Source organism: Notechis scutatus, chromosome 5, assembly GCF_049901735.1.
Source record: "Notechis scutatus isolate UNSWTSFEM ecotype Mainland chromosome 5, rNotScu1.2, whole genome shotgun sequence".
Lineage (NCBI taxonomy): Eukaryota > Metazoa > Chordata > Lepidosauria > Squamata > Elapidae > Notechis > Notechis scutatus.
Genome location: NC_142013.1, coordinates 61010246 through 61035919, shown reverse-complemented (window position 1 = coordinate 61035919; position 25674 = coordinate 61010246). Strand labels below are relative to the sequence as shown.

Sequence of the window (25674 nt, the reverse complement as noted above, 5' to 3'; positions counted from 1 at the left end):
TTTATACAATATAATTCTAATATATCCCATTTCCACTTAAATATTTTTTAACAGATTTCTCATTATTTCTCTTTGCTCTTATTCAATTACATTTCTTCTATATTTATCCATTTTATACTCATCATATTCATATTTCCCTCTGCCTTGTTTACAATTATTCTTCTCGCTTTCTCCCAAGGTTTTATTAAATCTTAATCAAACATACACACACAAAAACATAAAACTTCTTTTTAAAAAGTATCTTGGCCCCGGATTACCTCTCTTTGTATGGACTTCAATTAAATTCATGTTCAACTTATATGCCATTACCTATCTTATTTACCCTTCTATATCTTCATTATAACTTCTCCCCACTTTCCACTCTTCTTAATTCTATTTTATTTATTTCATCTTAATTTAAATCATTATATTTGTATCTTTTGTCCATTTTTTTCCAATTATCCATTTATCTCATTCATATTAGAAAAAAAAGATTTCTCCTGAAATCACTAATCGAAGTATGATGCCTTTCCATCGCTCCCCTAAATTAACTTTGTAGACTCGTTAAAGATGGCTTCTTCTTCTTCTTCTTCTTCTTCTTCTTCTTCTTCTTCTTCTTCTTCTTCTTCTTCTTCTTCTTCTTCTTCTTCTTCTTCTTCTTCTTCTTCTTCTTCTTCTTCTTCTTCTTCTTCTTCTTCTTCTTCTTCTTCTTCTTCTTCTTCTTCTTCTTCTTCTTCCTCTATTAATTGTTGTGTTTGTTGATAAGTGGCAAGCGCCATTTCTAAAAAGCGAAAAATTTCTCTCACACCGTCTTTACCTTCTTTTTTTATTTTACCATATTCCTCTCTCAGTTCATCAACAGATAAAGCCATTATAAACCTTTTCTTCTTCTTTTTTCTCTTCTTCTTCTTAAAACAACCAAGATAATTCAAAGCTTGAAACAATTCCCCCAAATCCCAAAGTCATCAAACAATCCAAACAGAGCACAAAGTTCTTCACACTTTTTCTTTCTGGGGTAATATCAATTGGCAAGGGGGGAAAAAACCCCAATCTGTATTTTAAAGTCTTATTGCAATTAACTTCCAATCTCAAAATCTTCCAGGCATCTCCTCCAACAAAATCTTAATAAAAACTTTCCTTTTGTCCTCTCCCTTCCCACTTATAACAGAAAGCTTTAAATTTTTACCTTCTGTAAAATAGCAGGATTTTCAATATCCATTTGTTAAATCCATGTGGAAGGAGAGTAAACTTTCTCTTTAAGCACTTTCACTCGCCGCTTGTAAATCTCTTCTGGAAACAAAGTATCTTTCAAAAAATCAGGATTTTCAGGATATTACTTGTATCTTATAGTCCCAGTTCAGCCAAAAAACTTTCGCTTCAGAACTTTCTCCTTCTTCCTCCAGCATGATCTTATCCAGCTGTCAGCTTCTTTGTGGCGGCCATTGCTGACCGCCGCTCCACCGCCTTGAGAAAAGAGGGTTAAGCCGGGTGGGGAAGGGGTCTGCGAAAACCCCAACCCCTGTCCGGATCCCTCCTATCTTCGGCTGCCTCTACGGGCAACCTTAGCCTCCATACCCGTCCGGATTGGAGGCACCAAGACGGCTAGCACAACAGGGATCGCGCAGGATCGCGAATCCCTGCCGCTGCCGAAGCCGACAAACCGGAAGTTCGAAACATCTCTAGTTTTTTTTTCCTCTCTGAGTTTGGCGTCCTTCCCAGTGTGTGTTCCGATATCTGTGGACGTCTTCCAGCCCTTATCTTGCCTGGTTTGTGTTGTTTTTTACTCTTTATAATTTAAATGGCATTTCCTCCTTCTTGTAACTGCTTTGTTTTTGTCTCCAGTCAAGGATATTTGGAGCTTGGAAGCAAAGTGAAGGAATAAAAGGGGCTTCACCTGTTTTTTGTGACTGTGTTTATTTTGTATCCCACCCTGGATCATCACATCCTAGCTTAGGTGATTTAAAAATGTTTCTATATTGTTTTTTAATGTGCACCTCTTGTAAACAAGTAATGTCCATATTCTGCTTTTGCAGTCTTGCTAACATTTTTCTTCTTTTAACCAGAGTTCAGTCCATTTGTGTTAATTGATATCAAATTAATTTCCTGTTCCATATTGTTTTTTATATAGAGTTTTTATTCTTCTCTTTACCCTTGCTTATCTTTGCGATCTCATCCTTATCCTTTCTTCTTCTTGATGATCCATTTCCACCCTTTCTTTCACTTCCTGATCACATTCTTTTTCTTCCTGTTGTTGTTCCTCTTGGCTTTTGCTCTCTAAGTCTTCTCTACTGTCCTGTTCTTCATCAGATACTAAATAATGATCATAAAATTCCTGTGCTTTGTCGAGTGTATCAATAAGGAATTTTTTTTCTTGCCATGAAATGAGCATTCCTTCTGGTAACAGCCACCTAAATAGTATTCTATTTTTAATTAGTTGTGATGAAAGAATGTTATAATTTCTTCTTTGCTCTCTTACCCTTCTGAGAACCTGTTTTAATGTCACTATTTCTTTTCCTTTGTAAGTTAACGGCTCATCTCTTGTTCTTAGATATACTTCATCTCTAGTTGTTTTTCTTGTAAATCTTACATGTACCTCCTGTGGTAGTTTGTGTCTCCGTGCATAATTGGTATTCTATATATCCATATCGTTCTTCAATTCTTGTTTGGTTTTCTGTAGCACCTTTACCAGCAATTCTGCCATGAGGTTAGGAAGATCCTCTTCTTTACTTTCCATTACATTTTGAAATCTCAAGAAGAATGCTTATTTTTCCATTTTGAGATGCACTATATTGCCTCTTCAAGATTTCTGTTTACCATCAGTAGGGTTTGTTCTGTTGTTTCAAGCTTCTTTTCAATTTGATCTGTCCTAGCTTCCACCATTTTTATTTTCTGTTCATTCCTGATCATCATCACTTCCTGTATATTTCCTATCTTGTCATCTAATTTACGTATATTTCCTTTCACCTCTCCCATTTTGCTTTTTATTTCTTCATAGCTTCTTGATATCGATTTCTGTGTCTTCATCATCATTTCTTGGAGCATGTTCAAAGTTGTCTTTACATTCTGTAAATTTGAAGTGGATCCTGATTTCTCACTTCTTAACATATTCTCTGTCGACCTTTGTCCAGAAGGGGAAGCCACCATTGATGTTGTCTTCTTTCCTGTCTTAATGATTGTTGTTGTGGATGTCATCTTCAAAATTGTATATAGCTGGCTCCAAAATACCATATATCTCTAACTTTTCTGGACACTTGTCTTATAACTATTGTCTAGTATTCACAAATAGCATGTAGTATAAATTCTATTCTCCTGTAAGATATTTCTATATTGTAATACCCTCTATACACTTCTAAATGATAATAGATAACTGGTTAATTATATAACTTAATAAAGTAGATATAATAAATTTAGTAATACAATAAATAGATATATTCTAACATATATTGTAATTTGTAGTTAATAAATTGTTATTAATAAATATTGTAAAAATATTAATCTATTATTAATTAATTGTTATTATCTATAATTAATAATTAATACTAATACTAATATCAAATTTTCTCAGTATTGACACAATCCAACAATTTATAATCTTAAATATTAAATAATAATGTTTGTCAGTTACACCTTGTCAATATCCAATATACAATCTCATTAGTTATGGAGAGCTTCAAATTCATAAAGCAGAGAAAAAAAGAAAAAGAAGAATAAATATAAAATAATACAGATATATCTCTCTTCTTAGTTATAGTTAATTGGTTAATTAATTAATTATACCATCAATTACAATACCTTTTACCTTCTTATTTGATATATTTATGTCTACTATTTAAGAATAATTAAGATATTTAATATTCTCTATAGATTCACAGTTAGATCTCCTTCAGTCAAAATGTCTTCTTTCTATTCTGCACAGTCACTGCACAGTCACTATTCTGGTCTCCTGTCTTTCTTGCTTCTTTCTTCTTCTCTATCACTCTAAAATAGTCTTTAGAAATCTCCCTCCAAACCTCGTTCACAGCACACAAAAGAAAACAGTTATCCAATTCAAGTGCTAAATAGTCAGTTTTTTGTTATATTCTAGCTGATACCCACTCTGGTCTTTCAACTCCAGTCACGCCTTCCTCTCTGACCGTCAATAACAAAGTTAATAGCTTGTTCTTTATCTTCCGCTCCCACCATTGAATCGTCAATTCTTCCTTCCCCGGAGACTCACTTGTTCACCAATTTATAGGATGTTAAATTTCTGAGATTTCAGTACCTCTCTTTGTCAATTTTCACCACCACAACATACTGATTCCCTCTTTCACTTCTTTCTCCATTTGTTCAGGCTGTTATGCCTCTGGACCTGGCCATAAGACCAATCTCTTCCATGCCAGTTTTCAAGGTGTTTCCGCTTACTGCAGCAGGTGATCACGACCCCCCCCCCGCTGCCCTCAGACCTTCCCCTCTATATCACAGACCTCTCAATATCCTTTGTCACCTCTTCAAGCTTCCAAGCATGCAAATTCGGACATTCAGAGCAGAGCTCCACTCCTATGTCCATACCACCGTGACATCACCATCCTGGAAGTCCCAATATTTTAATTCTTATTCACTTTCATTTTAATACAAAAATAATAGTAATATTAATCATATTCATTACATTCATCAAGCTAATGTAGTTCTAATATTAATACACATATTTATGTTAAGTTATGCTATTTCATTATTTAATTATTTCAATATATTATTCCAATATTATTTAAACATACATGATAACACCATTCAATCTCTAATTTTCCCACCATATTGATTTTATTTTATTATATAAAAGTGTATATACTAATATTTCCCCATTTTCTTATTTCTATCTCTATTCTAGCTTTTAATCATGCTGCCCTTATATTAAAAGACATTTCCTTTCTAACCATCATCTCTTGCGTGCATTATTTTAGTTCTTATTCATTTTTTGAGTTGCCTCCCATATTCCTCTCTCAGATCTTTGTTTCTGTCTGCATCCACATCCTGACTATTCAATACAAATATTTCTCCCATCTCTACCCTCTTCCACTGTCTAGCTTTCAAAGTATCTACCCATGTCCCTGTCTCCCCTTTCAAAAATATCCTCCTGCATCTCCAGGTCTCTTTTTAAATCTCTTAAAGTATTTTGCCCTTGTTTTATTTTGTTAGTCTGTTTTATTGTTGTCTCCTTCTTCTTTTATTTGCTGGTTCATCTGTTCTATTTTTTCCTCCATTCTTTCTGTTGGCTCCTTCCTTTCCTGGGTGTCTTGATCTTTACTCATTGTCTCTTGTATTATATTTTCCAGCTTTCCCTCTATGCCATGCATTATTTTCTTAATCTCCTTGTGGTTTCTTATTGTAATGTCCTTTATACTTTGATATATCAAAGTATCCAAAATTCCACTCACTTCCCCCTGATGGAGCATCTTTTAATAGGTCCCGCTCTTATCCAGTAGTCCAGGAACCATATATTCAAGATAAAATGGCTCTTCAAAAAATACACTGATCATAATTCCTTATGTCCCATAGTTAATCCTTCAGTTCCCTTTAAGTAGTCCAGAAAGTTGTTCAGAATCTCTTTAAATCCCCTTTATGAATTCAATTATGTATCATGACATTCAGGGGTCACTTTAATTAGACATTTCCTTGTTCTTACATTTAAATCTCTGGTAGTCATAGGGTACATTCATATAACTCAGTAAATATCTTCACAGTCCTCCAGATAAATATTGTTTATTCCATATCAAAATTCTTGCCAAACTTGTAAATATATGCTGTATTTCCTTTCATCAGCAGGTGGCACTCTCAGCTAAAATTTCAATGTTATTATGAAAGCAACCAGTTTCAATCCAATTTGATTTTAATTCAATTCATTAAAACAGGGTTAACTTTTAAAGTAAATAGCTCCAGCATTTTAAAATGCCTTCCCAAAACAACGCCTTCTCAATTTAAAAATCCAATTTTCTGTATTTTTAAAAGGTTTTTTCTTCCCTTGGTCTTTTCTTTCCAATCTAGTATTTTTTTCAAAATGTTCACTCACCACTTTAACAAGTAGTTCTGAGAAAGTCATTGTCCTGGATTTTTCCTTTTGGGGTTAGGCTTTGAGTAAAAAGGAATCCTCTCACCAGCTCCAAACATTGTTCACTAACTCCGCTCCAACACTAGTCTTAGCTGTTCCTTGGCTGTCCCAGTTTCATGGCAGCCATCTTTAGCTGCCTCTTCTCGTTGTGGCTGAGAGAGAAAAGAAAACCCTGGGTCAAGCAAGGGAGTTGCAACTCTCTAGACCTCACAGGACACTCCTCTTTGCTTTTGCCGCCCTACAGGGTGGCTTTGACTTCTTTTGGAGCCCACCAGAACTCGGCACAGGAGCATGAAAACCTGCTGTGAGGACCAGACTCTCTCCCCTTCAAACGATAAGAATGAACTGGATATTTCAAAAGGAATTCTTTATTGAAACGGAAGTTATCCAGGTACTAGTCAAAGCAGAGTCTAATGTGCCTCCGGGTATGCAGCATAGATAAAGAGAGTTAGAACCTCTCCTCTTAGTCTGATGTGGATTTCGTCAATATAAAGAAGCAACATGTTAATTTCCCCCCCTTTTCTGGGAACATAGTTGAGAAAAATTTCCCAGGAAGTTTCTTTCGGAGCTGGAATTCTTTTTTTTTTTTAAAAAAACAAGTTTTTATTAGCTTTTAAAGACAAACAAAATATAAACCTTATACACATTAAACCTCTTTCCCTTGTGAATTTTTACAAGGCAGATAATACAATATTTTATACAATGTGATTTTAATATTTCTTCTCATTAAATTTAATCATCATATTCATATTTCCCTCTGTCTTGTTTACAATTATTCTCCTCCCGCTTTCCTCCAAGGTTTTACCAGCTCTCACATAAACAGAAACACACAAAACACATAAAGTAAAACTTATTTTTCAAAAAAGTAGCTTGGCCCCGGATTACCACTCTTTGTATGGACTTCAATTAAATTCATATTCATCTTATATGCCATTACCTATCTTAATTACCATTCTGTAATTTCTTTGTAGCTTCTCCCGCTTTCCTCTCTTCTTAATTCTATTTTGTTTATTAACTTAATTTAAATCATTATATTTCTATCCTTTGTCCATTATTTTCCAATTATCTATATATTTCATTCCCCATAGTAAAATAAAAAAATTTCTCCTGAAATCACAAATCAAAGTATGATGCCTTTCCATTGCACCTCTAAATTAACATTTAAGGTAACTCCAAATTCCCTATTTGATTCTGCTTAGTACATACTACTTACAAAAGAAAAAAGAAAAAAATAGTGAATCCATAACATAATTAAATATATCATCAAACATTAAATCTCATAACATTTCAATTATCTATTTCAAAAGCAAGTATCACAATAATATATTCATACTAACATCCACGCAATAATCAATTAAGCTCTACATTTAAACTAAATATTTTAAACCTTATTTTATTAAATCTTAAATTCTACCATTATTAAACTTTTAATATTTTAGTCTTTACTCAGATCTTATAAAGTTATAATTTTTTATTTTTAATACAAATACTACAATACTATCATATGTACCTTGCAGAATCCTTTTAAAACCAAATTATATTACCCTTTATCCCTAAAAACCATTTCTTTTTCACATCTTGTTTAATGCCCTCGTGGCCTTTTTCCCCCTTCTTCCTCCCTGTCTTATCCCATCTGGTCTTTTTACCCCCTTAACTTCCCCTCTCTGTTGTATTTCTCTTCCCTTTTGCTTTCTAACCTCATATTGATTTTGCATCTTATTTTCTTCTTTCTTAAATATTTTTAAGTCTTATATCCTTTTCCCCCCTTTCTTTCTTCTTTCTTTCTTAAGCACCTCTATGGGTTCATTAAAGATGGCTTCTTCTTCTTCATCTTCTTCCATCAATTGTTGTATTTGCTGATAAGTAGCAAGCGCCATTTCTAAAAAGCAAAAAATTTGCCCGCATCATCTTTCTTTATTTTGCCATATTCCTCTCTCAGTTCATCAGCAGATAAAATCATTGTAAATCCTCTTCTTTTTCTTAAAACAGCCAAAGATATTTCCAAGCTTAAAGCAAGTCCCAAAGTCACCAAACAATCCAAACAAAGCACAAAGTTCTTCCCTTCTTCCTGGGTTAAAATCAGTTGCAAAGGGAGAAAAAGAAAGCCAGTCTGTATTTTAAGTTCTTATTGCAGTAACTTCCAATCTCTAAAAACTTCCAGGCATCTCCTTCAACAGAATCTTAGTATAAATTTTCCTTTTGTCCTCTCCCTTCCCATTTATAACCAGAAGCTTTAGATTTTTACCTTTTATAGAATAGTAGTATTTTCAGCATTCATTCGTTAATTCCATGTGGAAGGAGAGTAAACTTTCACTTGAAACACTTTCACTCACCGCTTGCCAATCTCTTCTGGAAACAAAGTATCTTTCAAACAAAAAACCAAATCTCAGATTTCAGGGTGTTAAATATATCCTCTAATCCCAGTTCAGCCAAAATAACTTTAGCTTCAAAAATTTCTCCTTCTTCCTCCAGCACGATCTTATCCGGTTGCTGACTTCTTTGTGGCGGCCATTGCTGACCGCCGCTGGACCGACTTGAGAAAAGGAGGTTGTGCCGGGTGGGGAAGGGGTCTGCGAATACCCCAACCCCTTGTCCGGATCCTCCCTATCTTCGGTTGCCTCTACGGGGCAACCTTATCCTCCGGACCTGTCTGGGTCGGAGGAACCAAGCGCGGCTAGCGTGGCGGGATCGCAGAGATCGCGAAACCCCACCGCCTCCGAAGCCGACAAACCGGAACAATTCGGAGCTGGAATTCTTATGGCCCTTTCTCCTCTTGCTATCTCTCCAAGAGGTGACAAGTTTCCAGGCATCTGGGCTCCAGCCCCCAGTTGTATATCATGTGCAAGTTATACAGATTTAGTACAAGACTTAAGATATTCAGATTACATAAAAAAGGATTACTTGTACCAACTCCCCCCCTTCTTCCTTTGAAGAATGGCAGATATATGGATGCTACATCGCTAGCATCTGCTTGGATGACAAATGGTTGTTCAGCGTCTGGGTGTTTCAGGATTGGTTCTGTTGAGAATAGCTATTTAAGTTTTTCGAATGCCGCTTGGCATTCCATCGTCCAGGTAAGGGGTTGCCTTGGCTTCAGCTTCTTCCCCCTTTCATTTTTAACAAGCTTGTGATGGGGAGGGCGAAAAGCTGGAATGAACTGAAAGTAAAAGTTTGCAAAACCCAAAAAGCTTTGCAGTTGTTTGCGAGTATGGGGCGGCTCCCAATCAATGACAGCTTTTACTTTTTGTGGGTCCATCTCTATTCCCTTGTGGGATATTCTATATCCCAGGTAGTCAATTTTTTTTTTTTGATGGAACTCACATTTAGAGAGTTTTGCATATAGTTTGGCCTTTTGGAGTTTTGTGAGAACTGCTCGGAGTAACTTTATGTGGTCTTCATTTGTTTCAGTATAGATTAAAATGTCATTGAGATAAACTAGAACCCCTTTGTACAAAAATTCATGGAGAACCTCATTAATTAGTTGTATAAATATGGCAGGTGCTCCTTGTAATCCGAAAGGGAGCACTTTAAATTGGTAGCATCTCAGTGGGGTGTTAAACACAGTCTTCTACTCATTCCCCTCCCTTATTCTGATGCGGTAGTATGCCTCTTGTAGATCTAACTTAGAAAAAAAAATTCCTTTAGAGAGATGAGCTAGCATGTCCTTCATGAGGGGGAATGGGTACATATTCTCCACGAATATGGTGTTCAGGGTACGAAAATCCACACAGAGGCGTAGAGAGCCATCTTTCTTTTCATGAAATAATACTGGGGCTGCTATTTTTGGTCGGGTAGGTTCAATGAAACCCCTTTTTAGATTTTTATCGATAAATGCTCTGCTGTGAGGTCCAGACTCTCTCCCCTTCAAACGATAAGAATGAACTTCTGAAAGCTGGATATTTCAAAAGGAATTCTTTATTGAAATGGAAGTTATCCAGGTACTAGTCAAAGCAGGGTCTAATGTGCCTCCAGGTATGCAGCATGGATAAAGAGAGTTAGAACCCCTCCCCTTATTCAGATGCAGATTTCGTCAATATAAAGCAGCAACATATTAATTCCCCCCCCCCCTTTCTGGGAACGTAGTTGAGAAAAGTTTCCCAAGAAGTTTCTTTTGGAACTGGAATTTTTATGGCCTCTTGCTATCTCTCCAAGATAGCAAGAGTATGGGGCGGCTCCCAATCAATGACAGCTTTTACTTTTTGTGGCATCTTGGCTCCAGTCTCCAGTTGTATATTATGTGCAAGTTATACAGATTCAATACAAGACTTAAGATATTCAGGTTACATAAAAAGGATTACTTGTACCAACTCCCCCCTTCTTCCATTGAAGAGTGGCAGATACATGGATCTGACATCCGTTCTCCATGAGCAATCCTGCCGCAATGTCAGCCGGAAGTCAAGGGAAATTTTCTTGTTGGTCGCTCTCAGGCATGGTTAGATTCAGGATAGTTCTTTTTATGCAATGTTTTCAGCAAGAAAAAAATGTATTTAACAGAACTTTAGTCATTAAGCTGGAAATTGCTTTTGAGGAAGGGGCAGTGTGAGTTATGAATGGTGTCTGTTTAATTTTGAATGTCATTGCTATTATTTTTAATTATCCTTCAAGTTCAATTGTTATTTCTATTAATTAAATATTCCAGTTGTATAAACAGATGAGCATTTGTTATTATCTTGAAATTACTGAAACATTAAATCATTTAAGAAACAAATAAATGCATATTTAATTTTAATTTTGTTGTTTTTATTTCAGGTAAAACGACGCAGGGCAATTATTAACTTAAGGATAATCTATGAAATAAGTTTACAGCATGTTCAGGAATTCAAGCAAAAGTTCCAGTGAACATTCAAATCACTAAAATTACCAAAATATCTTGATCTGAAACATATTAATTAGCTCCTGACAAGAAACTCTAGCACTTGGATGTTTCCAGTGGTCTTAAACTCTGCAACTTATTGTCACCAGAAAACACATATATTAAAGAATATAATAATTGAAGGAACATGTCTAATAATGCAGAAATCATCAATCTATCATTTTTATTAGAGCATGAAAAAGAAACAATATTGGGAGTATTAAAAAGAGATGAATACTTGAAAAAAATGGAAGATAAACGAATCAGGTAATCTTTAAAAAGTATCTATACTATTTAAAATACCAAATATTAAAACTTGGTTTGGAAATGTGTGACTGTTATCAATGTTAGTAGCAATAGTTATAAATGTTCTGTTTTGCTCCTTTTTCATGTGCACAGCTTTGGCCTCCAACAGTCTGATTAATCCTTTAGAAAAATAAACTTTTTAAAAAGATTATTATTTGTGATAACTGGAGACTAATTACAAATTGTTGATATAAAACATATGTGCACATGGCACAATAGAGTCCTGCATGGTTTCACAGAAATCGATACGTTGTCCAAAGTAATTGGTGTGCATAGTACTAACATTATTTTAGAACGATGTTACACACACACACACACACACACACACACACACACTAATTATACAGTACTGTAGCACAAACCTTTCATATTCTGTTGAAATTATTGAATGAACTATGGTTATATCTTCTGGTTTTGCTGATATATAGTAATATGCTTATGTTCACAGGTTCTTTTACAATTCTTTTATTGTTAATTCTAACTAATATTGTGTATTGTATTTCCCACTATCTATCTCAGGAAATGCATTTCATATTAATTATTAATCTATTGTTTGGGCTACCTTATTTCTTTATTCTTAAATGTTTTATAGAAAGCACAGTAGTTAATTTATATGTACATTTAAAAACAGTTTAGGCTATTAACTTATCTTGGCACTTTTTCTTTTTTTGTACATAGTAAGAAAAGAATTTTGCACTTGCCTTCCTTTAACACAAATAGTGTGTTAAGTTTAAATAGTGTGCTTCAGTCTAAAACCCAAATGGCACAAATGAAGCTGCTGGTGCACAATAAGCATTAGTAAGACATGAGTGAAACTGATGTTGACAATTCAAAAAAAAAAATGGTTAGTATTCAAACTATGTACTATTATTAAATTTTTGTACAATACTTGTACTTCTGTTTATCCTGGCCCTAAGCAAGATAGATAAGAATAGAAAATTGGCTAAAAATCAAATCTTTTGCAGAGCATAGAAGAGGAAATAAGAATGCCAAAAAATAGACTCAACAACCAAAGAACCATAAAAAGCTTTATTCAGAAAATTTGCAAATATCAGGATAGGACCTCATCATCCTAACATTAGGAGATGAAGACACCACACCCAAAATGGTTATTGCTTTTTATAGGATATCACATAGAGAGAATTACATAATTCTTCCTGTTATTCCTGTTCAGTGATTTTAGGAGCTTTCCTTGGTAAATTTCCATTCTAGCTCCACCCAAACCACCATCTCTGATAAACTACCTCATTCTCATGGCCTTGTCTTCCTGGTATGTCCATCTTAATATTTTTGTAACACAATGGATCATTAACAAGTTCTGCTGGGTCAGGATAACCCAGTATCTCACACATATTCAAATATCGGATAAACATGGATTCCCTTCCATTCTTCATTTTCTCAGGTGTAACTCACAATATGTAATTTTCACACATAACAGCCTCCATAGAGGGAGAAATGTTAAGCTATGTTAAATGTTAAGTTAAGAAATATCACTCAAATCCTAAAGATCATTGTGTATCTAAGAAGTTTACTGGTTGTTCTTTATTAGCTGTTAGTTCATGTAGGTCTCTGAGCTTAGATGCACTTTGCTTTCTACAAAGACAAGAGTCAGTGACAAAGAGAAGATTGAACAAGTAGAGCAGAATGCAGGCAGTGATTCTCCAGTAACAGAGGAGTCTTCAGGGTTGTTGGGTGTACCTATATATATTTTAAGAATTTTGATTGTAATAGTAAAACCTTAAAACAAATCCATGACATATTTTCAGTTTTAATGTCAGCAGAATAGTCTTTAAAACGTTGCCAAAGGTTATATGTATCTTGTTTTAACCTTGATCAAATAAATCAAATTTATATTTCTTCCTTTTACTTCTAAGTCTTAATCTTTAGTTCCTTCAAATACTGTTGTAGAATTTGATTTCTCTTCATTTCTTCTTTATTTCATCATACAGAAATCCTAAAAAGTTTAACAAGCTTCTTTTGTAAATCCCCAAAAAAGAAAAAAATTCTGGTATAGTCCCAAAGCTGCTTTTTCAGGAAGCAATTGGACTTTCTTGGTTTTTCTTTGAAGATGTTTCACTTCTCGTCCAAGAAGCTTCTTCAGCTCTGACAGGATAGTGGGGAATGGAAGGATTATATTCCTTGCAGACAGCTGGGAGCAGGGTGGTCCGCGGAGGATTTGGTGCTGGCGCCGCCATCTTTTTAAGCGTCTGGTGCAGCTCACATGCGCAGCCTCGTGCTGGTCATTTGTGCGCTAAAGATGGCGGCCATCGCACGGCGGCGCCAGCTGATGTCGAAGAGGCAATGGGGAGTTGATAGTTGAAGTACTTGGAGGTTTATCTGTGTACCCTAATAGTGCTCCTGGTTCCTGTAGTCTATAATTTTTTTCTCAGGAAATCCATTCCTATTCTCACACCATTCAAAGGGTGTTCAATGAATGAACAAGAAAGTCCAGTTTCCTCCTGAAAAAGCACCTTTGGGACAACCATGACCTGGATGACAGAGAATCTCTACAGACTTTCTGGTATAGTATTCTCTTTGCAAAACTCTCTGTATAGGTTACTTATATAAAACTGTTCAGAATTTGGGTTTCTGTTTTTAACTGCTATTTTATTGTTTAAATCTGAGTGTTGCCATTCTTAGCAATTGTTAATTTTTTTCTATTGTAATTCCATAAAATGCCTTATGTTATACTAAAGGATCATATGAAAATTCAGAAAGAAATTGAATATAATATTTGAATATTTGAATTTCATGTCTAAAGATAAAAGGAATTTTTATGATACCCTGTTTTCATCATTATTACATGCAGTGAAATCTTTAGTTTGGCTTGGTTTTCTTCAATTTGATGTCTACAGTAAAATGGAGACTAAAGTTTTCATGTTTCCTAGTTTGATATTCTGGGAGTTGTAGGATTTGAGGCCATCAAGTTTGAACTGCTGGATTTGACATGTGTTTCTAAAGTTGGTTAAGCCAGTCCTAACAAGATATACGTACTATATGCACCTTGAATATGTTATAAAGTAGTGAAAATAATTGGTTATATTCCTAGCCTAGGGTAGGAGATACATACAGTATATAGGTTAATGTCTTTCTTGCAAATGGTAGTAGTGTTGGATAAATTTCCTTCTGGGTTCAGTTTCAAGTGGGGAAAAAGACACTGAAAACATGGAGGCTGTTTGGAAAGGTGGTTTAATGATGGAAAGGCTTGGATCTCCAAAGGGAAAAGGATGATCACATGCCTCAAGATATTAGGTGAAGGAAAAGAAGGGGCAAGATGCTGAGAGACCCTTAGTTTTATACCCTCTGTTGGGCCCCACCTTAGTGATTCCTGTTCCTGTGTAAGAAATGTATCCCATTGGCTGTCTGACTCCCAGGGGCAGGTTGTCTTAGCTAACTTTGTAGGCTTTGTCTGGACCACATGGCTTCACCTGAGTGCTGGCTGATGCAATCTTCCCAGGCCAGGTGGTAAGATGGGTAGAGGCCTTCGTTATGTAGAATACTCTGGCCCAGGCCTTAGTGGCCCCATTAGCAAAGGTGGGGGTGAGTTCCTGCCTCTCTGAGTTTCTACTTCTCTTTTAGTGGAAATATTCTGCCTTTTAATATTTCCTAGGATATTTCATTATTCTAGGAGAGGGGTGGGCACTAACTTCCTACAGTAGTATATTGATACTGTAATTATACCAGATTTATTGGATTAATACAGCTGTAAAATGCATTATTTGCATCATATGTACGTTGTTCATAATATTTGAATTAAAATTGTCTTTTGTAGTCCAAGCAATTTTATATTAAACTACAATATTAGCTTAAATAAATGAAAATGTCTCTCTCTTAAGTATCAGATCCACTGATTTCAAAGGAAAGAAGGCAAAGTGCATAATTGGGCACCCTGAAAATTTACCTATGTTCTTAGATTTTTACTTTTTAAAATTCTATTAATTAAACTTTTCAACAAACACAGTTTTTATTCTCCATGTGAAAGCCAAATCTGGCTCTTATCTTATCTTATCTTCCCAATAAGCAACTGAGTCAGAAGATCATTTAAAAGCAGTTTATTAGGGTATCCTGATAAAGTGGGGTTCTCTTTGTAAAAGGGAGAGAGAACTTTGAGCCCCATGTTTCCCTCCTTTTTATAGTTAACACAACAAAGAAAATGCAAGAGGAAAGTTCATTGGACAGAATAAAGGTAATTTTCCCTTTGCATAGAAAACCAGTTACATGGTAGTCAAATATGTTACAGATTTGTATCCCATAATACCACACATATTTATTTAATATGAGGTCCGACGTCAGAAGGGTTGTAATTGTAAAGAAAAAGGTTGTTTAGAGTTCACAAAAGAGATAAACCAGACCTCAGGTTGTGCTAACAAACTTTTCTTATCTGGAGCTAGTCTCCAGCTTGTTTATCAGTTTAGGAATGTTAAAAGCTAATTAATCTGAACATAATTTTTAAAAAGAGAAAATAAATCAAATTAAAATACAAGGTAATTCTGTTAGTTAACAAATAACAAAACCCATGTTAATTGCCCCTCATAATCCCCCTTTAATGCTAAAGGGAAAATAAAAGATGCCCTTTCAGCATCACCAAAAAAAGAAGTTTTGACCAACAGGATTAGGAACCAAATGCGTAGAAGAATCAATTCAGGGAAAAGGGAATAGAAGCCTGGTAGAAACCAGTGCACAAAAACACATTGAATTGGGCAGGCACCCTGAGGAAAAAGAAAGAAAACAAAATCCCTAATATATCAATCAAAATAACAAACATCAAAAAATGGTCAATTAGGTCAAGACCAGGGGTGGTATTCTACCGGTTTGGCCTGGTTCTATAGAACTGGTTGTTACAGTTCCCGGTAGTTTGGAGAACCAGTAAATCGGGTCTCTGGCTGGTCCCGCCCCTCTCTGCCTACTTCTCCGCTCGCTTCTCCGCTGCCTGCCTGTCAGTTCTTATCACGCATGTGCGACATTGCACGCATGCACAACACTGCTGCCTGCTCTTGCGTGCCTACCAGGCCAGCCATTGCTGCCTGCCTTCTGCTGCGGCCCTGCCTTTACTGATCTCCCTGGGTGAGCCCCAGTTGCCGTCCCCCTCCCACTTGCCTTTTGTTGCCACCACCGGTTGCCTTCCCCCCACTTGCCTTTTGCCGCCACTGCCAGTCACCTTCCCCCCACTTGCCTTTTGCTGCCACTGTCGGTCACCTTCCCCCTCACTTGCCTTTTGCCACCACCGCCAGTCGCCTTCCCCCTCCCACTTGCCTTTTGCTGCCGCTGCCGGTCGCCTTTCCCCTACCACTTGCCTTCTGCTGAGGAAAATGTGGAGAAGCTTGTATAGGATCTGGCCAGGTCAGCGGCTGCTTCTCTCACCTGCTGCTGCACAGCGGAAAGCTTCCAAGTTCACCCCTCCCATTAGAAATGGCTCCAGGGCAAGCAGAGAAGCAAGCCAGGTTGAATCCTGCTTCTCTCTGCTTGCCCAGGAACAGTTTCCGATGGGGGGGGGATTCAGAAGCTTTCCGCTGTTTTGGGAAACTTTTGCTCTCCCAAAAGCAGCAGCAGGTGATAGGCAGTAGGTGATAGAATAGAAGCAGCCACTAACCTGACTCGAGCCTCCATGAGCCTCCACATGTTCCTTCCTGCTGCTGTTGATGGAAGGCAAGAGTTTTCCAGTACAGCAGAAAGCTTCCAAGTCCCCCCTCCCATTAGAAACGGCTCCAGGACAGGCAGAGAAACAAGCCAGGTTGTATCCTGCTTCTCTCTGCTTGCCCATGAGCCGTATCTGATGGGGGGGGGAATTCGGAAGCTTCCCACTGTTTTGGAAACTTTTGCTCTCCCAAAAACAGCAGCAGGAAAGAACACGTGAAGAGGCTCGTGTCAGCAATGCGCCAATCAAGTCTGGGACAGCTGGCGGTGGCTGCGGGGAGCAGAGCCTGGAAGCCCCGATACACCATGTGTGCGGCCGCATGGATGGCAGGGGATGGATGAACTGGTCCCGGAAGCCCTGATGCCTCCAGAATCGCCATTGCCACCTCGCTGCTGCTGCATCCCCCACCCGCTGCAGGTATGGTGAGTGTGAGCCCTGGGATGGGTGACCAACCACCTCAACTGCTGCTCCCACTGACTTTTCTGTGCCAAGAGTGGAGGAGAGAGAGAAAGAGAGAGAGAAACACAAACACACACAGACAGAGTGGGGGGAGAGAGGGGAAGATAGGGAGAGGGGCAGAGAGAGACACATACAGAGAGATATGGGGGAAGGAGAGACAGAGAGACAGAGAGAGAGGAAAAGGGAGGGGAAGAGAGAAAAAGGAAATGAGAGAGGGAAAGAGAGGAAAAGGGGGAGGGGGAGAGAGATAGGGGGAAAGAGGGAAAGAGAGAGAAAGGGAAAGAGGAAGAGGAGAGGGGAGAGAGAAAGGGGAAGAGAAAGGGGGAGAGGGGGAAGAGAGAGAGAAAGAGGGAAAACGAGAGAGAGAGGGAGAGATGGAAAAGGAAAGGGAGAGAGAGGGAAAAGAAAGGGGGAGAGAGAAGGGGAAAAGAGGGAAAAAGAAAAAGAGGGAAAGAGGAAGAAGGGGAGAGAGGGAGAAAGGGAAAGAGAGGAAGAGGGAGAGAGAAGAAAGTGAATGAGATATATGGATGGATAGATAAATACATTGAGGGAGGGAGGGAGAGAGGAAAAAAAGGAGAGGAAGGAAGGACACAAATCCTGTGTTCAGAAGACTCTTTGAAGCAGCACAGCAATCTAGGACTGGCCTGGAAGGGATCTCGGTCATCTTCTAGTCCAACTCGCTGCTCCAGCAGGGTTAGAAGGGTGTGTGTGTGTGTGTGTGTGTGTGTGTAGAACTGGTTGTTACAGTTCCCGGGAGTTTGGAGAACCGGTAAATTGGGCCTCTGGCTGGCCCTGCCCCCTCCGCCCGCTTCTGCTCCCTGCTCAGTCAGTCCCTCTCACGCATGTGCAACATTGTGCCCTCCCTGGGCCTCCCTGTAGCTCCCCAGGCCTCGCCTTGCCCTCCGTAGACCTCCCCGTACCTCACCGGGCCTGGCCCTGCCCTCCGCAGGCCTCCTTGTAGCTCCCGGGCCTTGCCCTGCTCTCCATGGGCCTCCCCATACCTCACCAGGCCTCGCCCTGCCCTCCATGAGCCTCCCGTAGCTCACCAGGCCTCGCCCTCCCCTCCGCAGGCCTCCTGTAGCTCGCCGGACCTTGCCCTGCCCTCCTGGGCCTCCCTGTAGCTCCCGGGCCTTGCTCTGCCCTCCCCAGGCCTCCCGTAGCTCGCTGGACCTTGCCTTGCCCTCCTGGGCCTCCCTGTAGCTCACCAGGCCTCGGCCTCCCCTCTGTAGGCCACCCCACAGCTCCCCAGGCCTCACCCTGTCCTCCCCAGGCCTCCCTGTAGCTTGCTGGACCTCGCCCTGCCCTCCTGAGCCTCCTGGTAGCTCGCCGGGCCTTGCTCTGCCCTCCCCAGGCTCTCCGTATCTCCCCAGGCCTTACCCTGCTCTCCGTGGGCCTTGCCGTAGCTCTCCCTGCCCGCTCAGGGCTCCCCAGGCCTTGGAAACTGGCAAAAATATAGAAAATCTCAGTTACAAGACTGTGTGGGATGTTGTAACTGGTCATAAGTGTGTGTGCATGTGCATGTCTATCGTTGTCAAAATACCAAAAACAGGTCAAGTAGCTCTGGGGAGGTCAGTCGTAAATTAGAACATTTACAAAGCAACTGGCCATTAAGCGAGGACCACTTATATTTGTTTTGCCAGTCACATGGCCACCTGGCCACACCCACCCCAGTCACATGACCACCTAGCCATGCCCACTCCAGTCACATGACTACCCAGCCACACCCACATATTAGGCCATGGCCACAGAACTGGTTGTTAAGAAATTTGAATCCCACCCCTGGTCAAGACAGATAGCCAGGAAGGAGTAAATTTCTTTTTAAAAAATGAAGAAAGTATTGTGGTGTGTCAACGCAGCAGAGACATTAGAAGTCCAAATTCAGTATGTCATATTCTGAGTGAAAGTGAGAATTGTGTGGAGGGATATGCGATATATGCAGGAAGTATAGATCATCCTGTATTATCCTAGAGACTAAGAAATAAGATGCATCTAGAAAAAATATGAAGAGTTTAAAAATCCCAATAAAAAGGAATGCCCTCCATTGGTGGTATACATACCCAGAAATCTGCTAGCTCTAAATGTACAGCAAGGTAGAGAACATTTTAAGAGAGAGGAAAAAATAGCCTTCAAAGTCAACAGTTGACCTAATATTGGCCATCTTGTTTAGCATATTCCATGCTATGCAGTTCCTCTGCATTATGGAGCAAGAAATCCTTTTGTAGAAAGAAAATGTAAATACAAGGTCAGTTATCCTCATAAGTTACTATCCCCACAGTAACTGCTGCACCCAGTCTTCCACAAGCATTCCCTGGATGGGTTTATAGGTAGGTAGTCTATAAATACATTTCAAATACATGGAACCTGAACAAGAAATACACATAATAAATGAAAGCATACAAATAATTATATACCTACAAACCAATACCCAAATGTTCACCATCCCAATGTTCTGTTAAGCTAATATAGCATTAGTCTTAGGACAAAGTCAATCAGTCATATGGCAGTCCAGTGATGCCAATCTTGTAGCTGAAATGATGATCATCTTTGCAGCATCTGTAGTGATCAGCAGGAAAAGTGTAACCAAGTTCATTGTTGTACAGTTTTCAGTCATGTGGAAAAACTCTTCCCAAAGTGGTTGGAGTTTCTCTGCACAGGTTCCTATCAAAATCTACTGAATCAAAAGACAATCACTAGTTATTAGTCCCAGGAAGCCAGGATTCTATTAGCACTCACCACACATCTATTACTATTTCCACTCAGGTTCCATGTTGTTGTTATCGAGCATTTTCTGTTCTGTTGCTATAGCTCTCAATTATGTCCACCAGCAGGAAAATAAGTTCCTCCTTCCACTCCTGGGATATGCAAACTTTCTCCCCTTTGGATAGACTAGGTGAGATGCGCAGCTTCCCTTGTTTGAATGACCTGTGGTCAGACAGGTGACGAAGCAGCTGTTAAAAAAACTTTTTAAAAAGTCATAAATGCCATTACTGATTTGGGCTGTTTCCAGTCTTGGAATCTGATAAGACACCTGGCCTTTTGCCATAGGTGCCAGAGAAGTGAAAGGCACAGTGAGTGCAAGCCACAGCACCAGAACCCGAAGTGTCCAGCTTCATTTTGCCATGATTGCACATACTCCTATGATCTTGTTGATAAAATACCTTTAAATGATTCAATGTCAAAGTCCAGACAGATTAATTCACAATATTAAGTTTGGGGGGGGGGAATCCAAACATAGTTGAACATAACTAGCCAAGGTTGGCTCTTGAATCTTGATAGGTGTAAGTATATAGTCATGATGGCGAACCTATGCCATGCATGCCGGAAGTGGCACGCAGAGCCATTTCCCCCGGCACACGAGAGCTCGCCTGGAAGAGCCCCACTGCACATGTGCGCACGCCGCCTGACAGCTGATTGTCAGGTATCTGGCACGCATGCGCGGGGGATGGGGTGTGTGTGGGAGATACATGCGCATGCACAGAGATGCACAGCATGCACTGGGGAGTCATGCATGCATGCACAGAGACACGCAGTGCACAGAGGGATCATGCGCACATGTGCAAATGGATGGTGCATGAGGGGGATTGCGCACACATGCGCAGGTGCATGGTGCATGTGGAGGGTGATCGCAGGCGCATGGCAAGGGGAATTGTGCACACAGGCGTGCAGCAAGGGGAAATGCATGCTCAAGCACAGGGGGTGTGTGGGGCCCCAGCACGCATTGACTTCTGGGTGCTGGCACGTGAGCGCATGAGCGCATGTGCAATTATCGGCACGGGAGCCGAAAAAGGTTTGCCACCACTGGTATATAATCATGCAATGTAAGAAAAAGCTGCTAGGCAGAATTGTCCTCTCTTCTTAGAGCGATTAGGAGAGATTAGCACTTCAGCATAACTATCAAATATGCTCCCATACAATGATAGGACTATATGCAATCACTTAATAGACAAAAGCAAGAATGGGACCCACCATTACTTAATATTTAAAATATTAAATATTAAGCAAAAACATTTAATACTTTCCAAATTATTTTTTTTCAAAATTTTTTTTTATTTCAATCTACATATAACAACAATACATTAACAGTGTGGCATCAATATATCATACATCTCTCATTGCATTATATTCATATTAATTCATACTTCTTCAATATTTATTTTCAACCTTACTCTCTCCAAATGCCTACCACCGTATCAATTAAACATACCTAATAAATTCAATTTTCTCCCTGTTTTTATTTTATTTTTTTTAAATGAAAAATTCTCATTTGGCAAGCAGTGTGGTTCCAGGTTTCACATCTCAATACAAACATGACCATTGTTACCTATTCATCTTATTAGTTTAATTTCATATTGCATCATCCTTGTCATTATTAAATATTAAGCTTATCTTATCCAATCCTAATTCATGTTCTCATATCTTATTTTACAATATTATCTAAAATTCTCATCAATTCTATGTTCATTTATTCAATTCCAAGTCGTAATATATCTCCTTCCATTTTTCTTAGTATATTCTCATATCTTATTTTACAATGTTATCTAAAATTCTCATCTCCTTTCTATTATCATTTCTCATATTATTATTTTTTTCCTGTCACATTTGTCATTTTATCAATCCTTATCTGTAAATATAATTGTCCCCTCTAGTTAATAATTCGAGCTAACCACCTTCATTCTTCCTTAATATTAAGCTCCCTATCTAGTATAAAACACAAATATATGTTGTGACTGGAAGGATCGATCCTGCTGGGAGTTTTGACTCTGATGACTCTGAAGATGGAAGGCTGGAGCCTGCTGTGAATGTGGAGTCTGAATTATTAGAGGACACAGATGTGAGCCAGGAGGATGAGAGATTGTCGCAGAGACAATCCTCCCCAGAACCTTCGACTTCGCTCATGCCAGCAACTGATCCACAAAATGAGTCAGAGGCTTCGAGTGGGGAAACTGACAGATCGTGGCTTGACGCTAGAACTAGGAGAAGACTGAAACGTCAATCTGAAGGGAGGCGTCAAGCCAGACATTGATTAGAGAGACTGACACGCCCATCCAGGTGATTTAAGGAAGCGTGCTGATTCTCAAACTTTGTGCTTGGAAGCAAAGTGTTTGATGTGTCGAAAGGATACGTGTGGAGCGGCCTTTGTAATTTATGGACATTCTGAATTACCAGACAGATTCCCGGAAGTCTGCCAAGGACTGGAATATAGTACTGTTAACCCTTTTTTAGTCTGGTTTTGTTTTGTTTGAATATTTTGAACTGTGGAACTCTGTATTCTCACTTGTGAATATAGGTGAGACATAGAATATATATATATATAATATATATATATATATATATATATATATATATATATATATATATATATATATATATATATATATATATATATATATATATATATATATATATATATATATATATATATATATATATATATATATATATATATTTCTCAGATTCCGGATTATATTTTCTCTATGAATCATCTATATATTACAAAATATTATTTTCAATATATTATTATACATCCCAACATATTACCTTGCAGAATCCCCTTCCTAATCCCTTTTTTTTCACCCATTATCTCTCTTTGAACAATGTACCTTCTTTTCATTCTTGTTTGTTTCCTGTTCCTCTTTATTTTTTGGTCCTTTCTCTTAATTCCCTTTCCCCCCATTCTTATTCCCCTCCTTTTCTCATTCCAGTTATTAAACTTTTCTGTCTCCCTCTTTTGATTTTTCCTTTGCATGTCCTTCTTCTGCTTTTCCCTTCTCTTTAACCATTTTCCAAACCATTCTCCCTTTTATCATCCCATCAGACCACAAATTTTTAATTCTAATTCCTTTTCCTCCCTGCTTAAATAATTGTTGTTCATTTTGTTCTTCTAAGTTGGCTTCTTCTTTATAGAACTTCTCCCCCTCTGGTTTATTGTGTTCTTGTGTATGCTGAGTCACCATTTCTAATTTCTGTAATACATAATTACACATTTCAAGTTTGATTTTTATCATGTCCCTTGTATCTTGCATATCTCATATAGCTTGTGAATCAAGTCTTATATCAACAAGTAGCTCCTCCATTATATCTTCTCCCTTTTTCTTTTTCTTTCCTCTTCCTTAATATTTGAAATCCTCTTCTTTGATAGATATATTCAATTCCAGAGTCCAGTATCTTATTTCAGCCAATACCTTTTGAGTTTATTTTCAACAATTCATACTCTTTGAGTCTTTATTCCAAATCTTCTAATTGACCTCTCAACTGTTTCCCAAATTATCAGGTAGTTCTATGACAATAATAAAGTTCCTTTTATTTTCTTTCAAGTTCCAAGATCCAAACTCTCAAAAAGACCAGACACTCATTTTAAAACGGACTAAAGTTTTCCTGCACCATCAGGTGGCGCGCTTGAGTCTTTTTCTTTTAACTTTCTTTATTGAATATAATATTTTTATTAAGTTCGCTAATTTCAATCATTAGCTATTCTTTTCAACACACTCAATTCCAGCATTTAGTTATGCCCTAAGTGCCCACAGTTCAATACATGTCCAGTTTAATTTTTAATCCTTTGTTTTGTTAATGTATTTTCCTTTAAATTTCTCCTCCAAATTAGTCCAATAGAATAATCAAATCCAAATTTAAACACCAATTTCTTTCTCAGTTTCTCTGGTTGCCGCTTCCACACACTTTCCTCCAAAATAGCCCTTTAATTTGATACCGGGGTACCTCAAAAGCGATGTCCTTTGCCTGATTCATACTCTGCTCGCTACTTCTCTCTCCAGCACAAAACTTAGTTTCCCGGAGTGTTCTTTGTCTTTGTGGTGGCCATTTTGGGACCACAGCTGCAGCTTGCCTTTGGGAGGGATTTTCCTGTTAGGGAGGGGAGTTGCGGCTCCCCTCAACCCTTCCCCCTTCTTCACCATGCCACCAGGGTGGCTGCGGTCCCGATCAGGACCCTCCAGCAAGTGAGCTCGAGCAAAACTGTGCACGATCACGGATTTGCACCGACTCCGACGAGGAACAAACTGGAAGTCAATACTTTCCAAATTCTTTATAATACCCAGAATAAGGTCCTACAAAGTTGGGAAACTAAATGAGAATGTATTCATCATTTTCTGGATTGCTTCCACAGCTAAAGATTTGTGATAAGTGAGAGCAGAAATGAAATAACAGACTTTATATTCTGAAACACGTAACTGGCTTTTATTGAAGCAGATACTGCAGTATCGATCAACCTTTAACACATACTGGGGGATTTTTGTGGAAAGACCCACAACTTTCCTATAGGATTCTTCCAGTAAAAACCTCATATTTATACCCAAAAATAGTTATATAAACAGTTATAACACATCTTGTTTTCCAAATCAAAAATACATAGAATCCTATAGGAAAGTTGTGGGTCTTTCCACAAAAATCCCCCCACTTGACATTGGAAGATTATCGACATTCTTTATTCAGATTTATCTCCAGATTTTCTGTAATTCAAATACCAGAAGATTATAATAGGGTCATTAATTTCTCTTAATGTGACTATATAATGTCAAAGTGCCCTGGAACACATCTCTAACTTAAGCAAAGTACCTAGTTTTGCAATCTGGTATAATTGTCTAGCAAAAACACTTTTCATAACTGTTCTGAGCTTTTAAAAGTTCAGACTGAGAACACAAAATGGCTTCAGTTTGGCTCTTTATATTCTCAGGTGTAATAACCAAATTCCACCTTTAACAGATTGAAGAAAGAAAAAAAATCATTTGTCCTGTGTTAGACTATACTTGTCCATGGAGGCTCTATCAAAGATTGTCAAATGTTACTTTCTCCTCCCCCCTTTCACCCTGATTAGATGCCATGTTAAAGGGAAAAATGCAACTCAATAAACTTGACACATTCAGGATTTTAAGAGATAAAGCACACAGTCTTCGCTGACCAGCGGTGAGCCATGTCTGCAATGCCTGTTGTCTCAGGTAGATAATATACAAATCACTCTTGGGGGCAGCATAGCAAGAAAATGAGGATAGCTAGGAAGACAAAAGATTGCCTTCCCCTTTGCCCATACAAAACGTTTGATCTTAGGGGACTAGCAGGGCAGCCAAGAGGATTATTAAGTGATGGAACTAATATGGGCCACCTCGCCTACACAGTAAGTTAACATGACCCTCATAAAACATCTCCCCTCCCCCTCCCCACCACTTTATGGTATAACCCTATGCGTTATTCCCTGAAACGATGTAACTCCTAACCATCCGAGAGGCTCATTTTAAAAATTGGGGGTGGCCTGCCAGGGCAGCGAAGCAGATCAGGAAGTGGAAGTGGGTGGGTGAAGAAAGTACAGAGAAGCGGCTTTGGAGTCCGTGCAGCCCACAAGTAGATTTTTTT

At 38.5% G+C, this 25674-nt stretch overlaps 1 protein-coding gene across 13 annotated transcripts in view; it reads left to right on the top strand.

The window, feature by feature from the left end:
- SYTL5 (synaptotagmin like 5) overlaps window positions 1–25674 on the top strand; it is a 226331-nt gene that overhangs the window by 88781 nt on the left and 111876 nt on the right. For all 13 annotated transcript variants that reach the window (XM_087966843.1, XM_087966844.1, XM_087966840.1 and 10 more), the window contains exon 2: window positions 10811–11180. In XM_087966843.1, the coding sequence (XP_087822969.1) occupies window positions 11062–11180 (119 nt within the window). In that variant the 5' untranslated portion in view covers window positions 10811–11061. The remainder of the gene's footprint in view (window positions 1–10810; window positions 11181–25674) is intronic.